The sequence below is a fragment of the Bombus vosnesenskii genome, unplaced genomic scaffold, assembly GCF_011952255.1.
Source record: "Bombus vosnesenskii isolate JDL3184/JDL3185 unplaced genomic scaffold, Bvos_JDL3184-5_v1.1 scf7180000013352, whole genome shotgun sequence".
NCBI classification, from domain to species: Eukaryota; Metazoa; Arthropoda; class Insecta; order Hymenoptera; family Apidae; genus Bombus; species Bombus vosnesenskii.
The window spans coordinates 1,530,298-1,540,796 of record NW_022882988.1 but is presented as its reverse complement, the minus strand read 5'-3'; the positions used below and the strand labels follow the sequence as shown (position 1 = coordinate 1,540,796).

General features: G+C 41.5%; 1 protein-coding gene across 1 annotated transcript; it reads right to left on the bottom strand.

Moving 5' to 3' along the window:
- Positions 1 to 5,556: 5,556 nt before the first annotated feature.
- LOC117236872 lies at positions 5,557 to 10,055 on the bottom strand. Its single transcript, XM_033500238.1, has 2 exons — positions 9,443 to 10,055; positions 5,557 to 6,255 (listed from the first exon to the last, which is right to left on the bottom strand). Exons 1-2 carry the CDS (start codon positions 9,726 to 9,728, stop codon positions 6,119 to 6,121), a joined length of 423 nt encoding a protein of 140 aa, XP_033356129.1. The 5' UTR covers positions 9,729 to 10,055; the 3' UTR covers positions 5,557 to 6,118.
- Between the last annotated feature and the right edge of the window lie 444 nt (positions 10,056 to 10,499).

Genomic DNA, 10,499 nt, shown 5'->3' with positions numbered 1-10,499 from the left:
CGCTTGCAGCGCTTCCACGTTTTAAAACCCCTCGTGCATCGAACTGCATTCCATACGCTTAATCCATCTACGTATGTCTATTTATAAGTGAAAGAGCGTGTGGCCCTCTGCTCTTCGATACACCACCACCATATGTACACACGGGCTATACGTGACGTATACGCAGAACCTTGTACACGTGCTACGTTGATGCGGTGTATGCGCTTTTAACTCAGAGAAAGGAAGTCTATTTCCGGAAAAAAGGCAGTACCACGAAATGTGAAGAAGCACCCGGTCTGCAGTACCATCGAGGACGAAAAAGTCGTTTGGTTTGTGGATTAGACTTCGGTTAAAAATAATTCAGTTGCAGACGCGAGGTAATCGGAAGGGTTCGGTGCTTGGAGGATTATTTTTGGCTTGGTTTCTCTCGATAAAACAGAAAGGCGATCATTTCGTGGCTTTTAATTGAAATTGTCCGTGTACACCGTGATCTCTTTAGCGCGCTGGACGTAAAACGTGTATCTCGTACTAAGAGTTTGCGAGGTACATTAGCGGGACTGGCGGAAGGACGTCTCGCCGTTTCGCGATAAATTTAAAACGCCTGGATCTCGTAGTCATCGCGCCGCGCCGTTCCGCTACCACTTATCTGAGAGTGGATGCACTTTCGAGCGAGCGATCGAAAACTGTCCGAAGCCTGTCTTGCCTTTCGCATGATAATGCGGACCTCACAGTGGTCGAACTGCTGGGACATGGAATTTTAAGTGTAAGTCATTACAATGTATCGTAAGTTCGTTCTGCTCTCGGCTTCCTAGGCATTCGTATCTAATAATGCACTGTCGAATACCACAGTAACAGTACGTATATCCGGTATTCTCAAAATGCGAGAACACTCCGTATGACTTATTGTTAGCGAGATCCCGGGTGCCAAGCAGCGGTTACTTGATTTGCTTAAGGAGGAATCACTTTCGTGAGCCTTGAACGATGCGCGATCCGTGGCTTCCGCGCACGAAAGGAAGAAGGCTAGTAGGCGCTTAACGATTTTCAAGGCAGTTCCGAAGGCGGTGGAACGGAACGACCGAAACACAAACGGACACTCGTTTTTTCGCTCTTTATATTCAGACTGGAAGTGATTTCACGCTTCGAAGGACCTCCCTTCGGCCTCCAGACAGGATCTAGGCGAGGCATCCTGTCTCGGAAACCTCACCTCCTAGCAAGGCGTTAACCACAGTGATATCTATTTCTTTCTACTACTCGCCGCATTTTCTTTCCTACCATTTCTTGGAAATGCATTTTGCATCTGTCGTTAAACAGATGGATTCCTTGCTACTAGTAATCGCGAGGCTGTAGAATGGTATGGACGTGCCATGAGAAAACGAGGATTTCGAAGATTCTATGGTCGCTGCTCTGATCGAATTCGCAACAGCTATTCTCCCAGAAAGACTACCGTGAGAGATAGGACGAAGGACGATGATTCGATCGTTCGTCGGTAGACATAACCTCGCTCGGTTCAATACGGTTGGTCAGTTTTTGCGGTGAGTCTTGGTCCGTCGAACAGAGAACTCGGTACCGAGGTGCCCGTGGGACATCTGCCGTCGAACAAGACGCTACAAACGTACTTGCATCTCGTAACTATAACTTACCGGGCGAATCGATCCATCGAAACTTGGTGGGTGGGGGAAAAGTGGCCCGGTTGAAATTTCATCGGGACCAGAAGTGGTTGTCTCTCCTGGTGGATTTTTCTGCTTCCCTCTCGTTCACCCTTCTCTCTTGCACCATTGTGATTCACCACCATAAGTTCCACATTTATTCGTTAACTTCATATCGTGTTTACCTTTTCGTTAAAAATTATCAAACATCTACAAAAAACTTCAGACTATACCAGATCATTCTTTAATATATAAGTTCTAAGTTTCTTCATTATCTATTTTTAATAAGGTGTCGTTCCTAGTTTATCAAAATCAGATTTTGTTTCTTACTTGTCTCCTTAATTAGTATTTAATTACGACGGGTGCTAGTTTGAAGAAGGTTAGCAGAATGCTGAAAGAATAGCAATCGAGTTCCCAAATTAAAAGCTTTTTCTGTAGGTACTGTATATTTTACTAAGTTTGTAAAGGTAATAAAACGACAGTATCGTGAAAGGGAAATTTGGTCAAATTCTAAATGACAGAGATAAAACTTATAAAACGATCTAATAAATAAATACCGTATATGCGGCCATCTGCATCCATTTAAAGATGCGATTTTTCGCATCGTACTTGTTTAATTCTCGAGTACCATTTGAACTCTCATGCAATCGAGGGATTTATGCGGCGTCCAACGTGCTCGTTGCGTGGAGCGTCGACAGAATTACTATCAATCGTTAAGACGTACTTTGAGTGCAGTTCGCTTGGTGCAGCATGTGGACGTCACGGTACAGACATTCAGTATCGACACATACAAGAAACAGCTTAGTTTTTTCCTCCTTTTTTCTTATAATTCCCACTTCCTTTCCAAGCATCGACACGTGCACTTTCTTGCGAGCGTTCCCGACTCGGTTTAACTTTTGTTTTGTCTCCACTGAAGCATACCTTCCCTTGTATACGTTAAATATCCTCTAGCCTTTGATTTATTAAAAAAAAAAAAAAAAAAGAAGAAGAAGAAGACCAATCTCGCCAGGAAGAGTAAAAAAGATAACCGACGAAAAGATTGAAAATACATAACGAACTCGTTCACATAACTATTTAAAATACTCGAATATATTTTTACCCATAAATTATGCAGTGAACTTGCAAAGTTACATATTTGCATGCCAGACTATTACGATTCAAAACCTTGACGTTTCAGAATGATTAATGGAATAACGTAAAAACCTAGAGTGAAACGAAATGGCAAATGGTCCTCACATGTTGGAGCAAACGGTCATCCCGACCAGTTTCCGCGAACACGAATGGAAAGGGTTCGATGGTTGGTCCACTCGATATGAATGTCGTTTAATTAGAGCAGTTGGTTACTCCCCTCGTAACACGCGTGTTTACAGGGTATTAGTTAATGGAGGGAGCAGCGAGCTCTGTGGAGAAAGGAAAACACGAGGCGCGTGCTACCGTTAGAAAGTGAAATGCCACTCTGCAAGTTCGTTACGCTATTGTGGTCATCATTTGGAGGATTTTGATCGGACATTACCCTTCTCACTTACTATTCTTCGTTTCGTTGGAATGATCGTAATATATCACCTTTTTATTTATGTTCCTTTTTTCCTGATCGTCCAGCTGTTACATATTTGTCCTTTGTATGTATTTTGGTCAGTCAAGACAAGTACGATAACAGTTTTTCAAGAAACTCGTCGTCTTCAGACGTTTAATATAATTTATTACTGCATAAATTTAAAATCAACTTTTAATTTGAACGCAATAGGCGTTCGTTTGAAATTTCGTTGAAATCGTTGGAATCTTTAATTCATTGCCCGTTAAATTTTTGTTAGATAGACACATAGGTAAAGGTTTCGAAATGTCCCGCGAGACTAGTTTTTTTCTTGACTGCGTGATTTATCACCGCATAAATTCAAAATTGCCATCCAATTTGCATTCCATTTGTTACAAATCGTTTGAATCTTTAACTAATTTTTAATTTTCTACGCCGAAAAAACGTTAAGACTTTGACAGTCTCACATTTCGGCGTAGATCTTACCGCCAATCACCGCGGCTCTTTCCGCTCAGTCTATTATTGTATAATTGTTAGATTTTTTGAGAAATCACATTGATCATCATTATCATCATTATTGAATCTTTATCATATTATCTTAATTTATTTTGTACATCTGTACATTATATAAATTACATTTCAATAAATTACAAATTTATTTCCTGATTGCCCCGTACAGTTGCAGAAATCGGGATTCACTTTCGTTGGGTCGTTAAACTCGCAATAGAACGCTATCAACTACAGGAATCGTTTGTCTCGCGAGTAAGTGTCGATTAAATTAAAAAGAAAAAAGAAACTGAAGTCACGTAAACATGATGGCGGCAGACAACAGATTGTAGAGTGAAATCACGTTTACGTGACAGCGGTCGTCAATTTGTTAAGAAATATTTTTAACATGCCAGAAACGAAAACGCTCGATTATGTAGCGCACAGAAGTAGACAAAAAAAAAAGAGAAGAGGGACCCTACATCAAATGACAGTTAATGAACCCGGTGGCATGTAAAAGGTGATCGATTAACCTTAGTTTCGATTAAAAAAAAAAGAGGACCTTGATCGATCGAGCACGAACCAATGATCCATCAAAATCGATCCTTCGTAACTTTGTCGGGGTCAGGTGTAACTTCGATATAAGCTGATTCCACGACTAATTCAGTCAATTAAGCCTGCGGTGGAGCGTGTATTGACGATAAACGCTCGGTAAGCATACATACAGTGGTGCACACCTGGATTTTCATAAGCATCGATAAGAATTCTGTAAAGTGAAAATATGATCTACGATGGCGCGGTCGTCCTCTCCCTTGCCTTCTCTTTTTTCCTATAATTTACCCCTACCATAACGCGTCTTTGTTCTTTTCCTCTCCTCTTTCTCTTCTTTTTTTCTTTTACTTTACACTCAGAACTTCTTCTCTCTTTTCTCGAGTAATTGGATATCGCAACGACCGGGTCCTTAACGATCTTGGATACAATAACCCGATGAGGTCACGTCCTGTTTTAGGTTTCCAATTATACTCGAAAGTTGCGATGCAAGATTCTAGCGCTTCGTCTCCCTTAATATCAAGCATATTTAACGCTAACCATAAACAATATCGCGTATACGTGAAAATATACTAAACATTGAAAATAGGAAATTGTTAGACGTTGGCAGTGTTCGTTGGATGTCGTTACGGTTCGGAAATCGTTAGATCGACCCGAGCTTTCGGCCGATATTCGATTTAACAGGATTGTAAGTACAGACCTCAGAAACCAGCCGTATTAGTTACCATTATCGAAATGACCAGCTAGGATGACAGCCATTAAAAGCACGAACCAGCTGCTTCCCTTCGTAAGGTTCCCCCATGGTAGAAGACCCTATGGTGCATCACGCATTATAATTAACCATATATATGTATACCGTGTTCTGCCACCCCCCATGTTCATAGCACGTCAAAGATAAGTAAATGCCCCGACACGCACCTACACAGGGTCTACCAAAAAAATCGTGCGGTAATCGTCATTCTTCTTCTGTTTGATCGTCTTTTGCCTTATTCTTTCATGATGTACAATACGATTAATAATAATGTAGACGAGGTTATTCATATTTTACGCGTAGGAATTATAGCTTATTTTTATTAAAATTTTTAATTCTACTTGGTAACGTTTGTGATCATTATTTTGTGCCACCCTATAATTTACCCTGTATGCGTGCATCGCGGCGAGCCGTCATGGTTAGAATCCAGGTGAATGTTACAAAATGTTCGTTACAAAATAGCATTCGTATTCCTCAGCTGCCTAATTTTCGATGATTCCATTTGACTCTCGTGCGTTGAATACCCAATAATTACATACGATCAACGGACGTTTCATTTAGAATTCTAATTTAATTACGAGGAAGGGGATAAATGAATACACACAGCGGAAATCTACGAAAGCACGATCGTTTATTATTTAATTTTACTTAAATGACTAAATGACTAGAGTTTTTTATATTTTTAATTATTCAAATATAGATAGGACTTCAGTATCTCGGAAGACGAGATCAAACAGCGTGGAGTTTTCACTCTTTCATATTCAGTTATTCTTTGGAGGCGCTGCATTGTTGATTCACCGAAGAATCAACCGAATCAGGCTTTCGATGGCTCACTCTGCGATTGATATAAAGAACGTTTGTCATTACAGACCTCATTATATCTCCATTAATAATAATCTCGTGTTTTGACTACGACGAAAGAATTTTTCTATCTCGTCTAAGTCAAAACATCTACCATAGCGAGCTCATCCAAACCTCCATATATATCACCCGACAAATTATTTACAGAAATAACATGCTTAACAATTCGCAATTAATGCTAACGAGGACAACATCGATGATCAGTTAATTTACAATGACGACGGTATCAGGGAAGAGCGATGACAAATAAATATACAGGATCCGCGACGCTCTTGCCACGATGAAGTAGCTGCAATTAAATACAAGCTCCCTTTCTCAGTTTTGTGCCGCCTTTTTCGATGATTTCATCGTCTTCGACGTCTTCGACGTTTCGTTTTGTTGCTTCGAAGCATCTACCGATGAAGCAAGAGGCTTCTTATTCACCTCGCATACCTTCCGAGCTCGCCAATAATCTGCAATAAGCAAAATGGGGTCAAGTTATAGATTAGTATGCACATTTTGCGATTAATTGAAATTTAAAGTACGATACACGCGTTGCTCGATGCATAATAAATTTAGGGATTAACTCGTTTGTAGTTCCTCTAGTCTAGTCTGTAGTTTACCGTAAAAAGAAAAAAGAATGAGAAATTTGAAATAAAAACCGTTGCCATATCTTTGTTCGAAGATAAGTCGTAAGGTTTCGTCGAAGAGTAGTAGAACGACACACTTGTAAAGCTGGAGGGTTCAGTTTATTGCGACGCAGTTTAACGTAGTATGGGGAACACACCACGCGAGAAGCACAAAAATTTCCACAACAAAAGCCATGGACGAACAAAACGTCTTGTGGACACCCTATTTTTGATCAGGTAGTCAACTGAGCACCCTTGCTGTTTCCTTTTTTTACTCAATCTCTTGTCTTTTCTTTGCCCAGCAGGTACGATTTCGCGTTAATGGTGTCACGCTGACTATTTCTTCTTTGTATTCTTCCTTTGTAATCTTTCTCTTTTTTAACAAAATTAAGAAACAATCAGGATTAAGGAAACGAAAATCGATCGAACTTAGGAACATACTTAGCGAACTTGATTTTATTCGATAGTTGAAATTGAAAATAGTAAAGTGAACTAACAGTTGAGTAAACTAAAAACGAGTCAATTATCAAAGATATCGATTGATACTTAAAATGAAGGCACTTAATTCTGTTTGAGAATTTGAGAATCGATCGAAAGTAGCAATTGCAATCAGAGAATTGAAAGATAAAATAGGTTAGACTTGAAACTATTATCAACGATATCGACAATCTCAAAATTAAGAAACGTAATTTTACTCGATAATTGAAAAAGATAGTAATCGGGGAAACGAGTATCAAGTAACACGATAGCGGGACGATTATTATCAACGATATTAACGGTGTACAAACTAAGAGACTCGATTCTTTGCGATAATGACAAGTGCAAGAGATGCAGTAAATCGAAGGAGCGGCCGTGTGTCGAGGACATCATGATCCTTTCTCTCGTCCTCCCTTTTCGCACTGGTTTGCCATATGGCGTGCGAAACCAAGCTTCCTTAACTAACGTCCTCTAGTTTCTCTCCTCTGGCTTGAATTCCGTCGAGAATTTCGTCTGTCAACATCTGTTTCCTTGCCTAGCCAATCTACAAAATATCCTACAACTGCGTATTTTCGCGGAGGGCAACGTCTATCTGTCCATATGTTCCGAGCAAGATTTGGGAACAAAGATCGGGATTACCTTTGTGCGTGGATCCTCGATGTACACCCTCCTTCCTTCTCTAGAGTTTCTCAATCGAACGGAGAATTTCCACCCGAGGATTTCAAAAGGAGGTCAGTTCCCTTTGGATTCTCTAAAGAACATACCTAAATCTCCCTTCTCTTTATTCGAAACGCGTCACAATTCTCGAAGATCATGGACGATGCTTAAAGTTTTTGATTGGTTGATCCGCACGTATATCAGGAGAAAGAAGGGAAGAAGTAAGGGAGTATCTTAACCTGCATTGCTGCTCTTTATAGTCGTAACGAGAAACGAATGGATAAAGGAAATGCAAATGCGATCGTAAGGAGCCGGGTATTGCGACAGGTGGTATACGACCTTCGAAAGGTCCCGTTGGTATCGCGTGTTCGCGGGTCTGATTTAATCGTGGGAAAAGACGCCGAAGTCGTCGCAGCGGTGTAGCGGAGGTTAACAGGTGTTAGTGGGAAAGGGTTTGTTGTAGTGTTTCGCTCCGTTGACTTTTCACGGTTCTTCTCGTATACTTTGGGTCAAAGAATAATACAGCGACTTGTTATCACGCACGATGGTACTTCTGTAAAATAGCCAACATGTAAATACTTCGTGTAGAACGCCCTGTATATCTCGTTTATAAAAGCTACAGTGAATAGAGAATTAATCGAGCAAATAAAGTTAACCAAGTAATTACGGTAAAAGTATTAGTGACGAATGGTCGCACGCGAAATATGCACTTGGCCGACATTGCATGATATCCATTGTGCAGCGAGCGACCGTTGACGTACATGATAAAACTACTCCAAGGTGCGCTTAGGTCCAAAGAATCCAAGGAATGCGATCGTAAGTTCGTCTTACTCCTTGAAAACTGGAGCCCTTCGATGAGTCAGAGGACCCTTCAGGTATTTCGTCCGCCTTCAAACATGCGTGACTCATCGGCGTGATTCATTCGACAACCTATGAGAACACTTTCTAGACCTTCTATCCGCTTGCACATCGCTTTCTTATTTATAACGATTCGTCATTCCAACTTTTGCGTCAGTTGTTAGCAATGCAGTCGGGAAACGTGTTCCATCGACCAATTGAACCGCAACACGAATTAACCGAACAAAGATTGTGGTGAACGAGACGGTACACGTCTCTGGTGTACGAAAAGATGCACGAGCTATATGTTAATAGGGAGGCGGTATCGTGCAGGCGCGCGCGCACGTGTATGTGTGTGTGTATGTATGTGTGTAAGAGAGAAAGAAAAGATCCGGAGGGCCAACTACGCTGGTGGGTTCGTAATTTTGGAAAGCGATAGTGGTTAGCCGACAGGGTCGAAAGTTTCTGGATAGTCGCGTAAAACCAGAAGCTTGGGAGGATCAGAAGATGGAGGGAGAGAGAAGGCGGAAGAGACGCGGAGCGAGGCTAGACTAAGAAAACAGGTCGGAGCCACGCGACCGGCCTGCGCTTGCGCTTCTACCTTCCCTTTCCTCGCCAAACGCTGTCGCTTTCCCGCCAAAAATCTACGATGCTCTTACCACCGTACTAACAAGCTTATCAAATTCATATTCATTTCGTGGATATCCCACCAGATATATCACGTTACACACGTTTCTCATACAAAATGTTATTTCAGATTCGTTATTCTACTCCACTTCAAAACTTATAATTACTGAATTACTTGGTAAACTAATTGATATTAAAAACAACGAAATTCTCTCTATATGATCAGTTCTAAACGAACTTTTTGTCGGTTTCTGTCAGAAATATTGAAAAAAAGGATACTTTCAGTTAGAACTTGTTACCATTTATGGAAAACTTATAAAACTCCATGAAATTTTCAGGTAATGCTGAGTCACGCTCGATGCATCACATACTACCAAGAAACCATTTACTTCGTTATTTGAGCGAAGAAAATTGTCGAAAAATCTGTACTCACCGTGCATGCTGGTTTGTCTGGAGTACGGATTGCTCCGTTTTTTCGGCGATTGTTCGTACTTGTCGTTGTGTTTCCTCTGGTAGTTGTTCTCCTTGTCTTCGGATCGCGGATCGACGCCCCATCGTTTCGCGAATTTGCTTCTCTCCGCATCGAGCGCCTCGTGCAGCATTTCCACGGTTTCCCTTGAATTCGGCTTACCGAACAGGCAACGTGGTACGCGCGAGGCCATCGTAGTACTGGACAACACTGTGAAGTGAACTTCGCGACAAATCGAAGCTACCAGCATCTCGAAGACGTCTTCTGTTTTTATAAATCGGATTATCAACTTGCAAGGAAACACTTTTGTTCTGATCCTCCGCTCTCCGCTTCAGAAGTGCGAACGTCTTGACGTATTTCTTATTTTGCAGATAAATTCGAAGGTGTGCAGGTCCGTTTTCTTCGTTTTCATACGTTCAGCGTTCCTCGAAGAATTATTCTTTTTATATGTCGATCAGTTTTCCTCCACTTTTCTGTCAAGTTTTCTCGAAAATTCGTCGCTATCTTTCTTGCAGAGTCACGAGAACCGAACTAAATAAATAACTTCTAGTCTTCACCGTTCGGCGGTCAGACTCGTTCTGGTTGGATCTTCAAGGCAAGGAAGCTTCTTTCGAGCCCACCGTTTGCCGAAGCCACGAGGTCCGGTGCCCTTCCACCGACTTCCAGGATTCAAATCTGATTGGTGCGCCAACGTGGATGCGCAGTAAAAATGGCGCGCATTCACTATCGTTCCATCTTTCTCTTATCAATATGTCCTCGTCTTTTCCAACTTACCAATCACGCTTTTCTTCTCGTTCCTCCGTCTCCCTCGCACCTTCGTCCCTCGAACCGTCCAACGGATTATGCTAAGCGATTTTGGTCAGAGAAGGGACGAGGCTCGCGCCATGAAGCCTACCTTTTATTTTTTTCTAAGTAGCACGACGTATAGAGCGATCACGATCGCGCGGAATACTCTCCTATACGAGTGTGTGCCGCGGTTCCTCCTCTCTAAATCATTCTCAGCTTTTTATCATCTCGATTC

Bases quoted from the DNA above. Each gene is read 5' to 3' on its own strand.
- LOC117236872 (XM_033500238.1), bottom strand. From the start codon at position 9,728: ATGCTGGTAGCTTCGATTTGTCGCGAAGTTCACTTCACAGTGTTGTCC. The intron at 6,256-9,442 runs GTGAGTACAGAT...TGCTTATTGCAG, and splicing joins CAGACAAACCAGCATGCACG to ATTATTGGCGAGCTCGGAAG.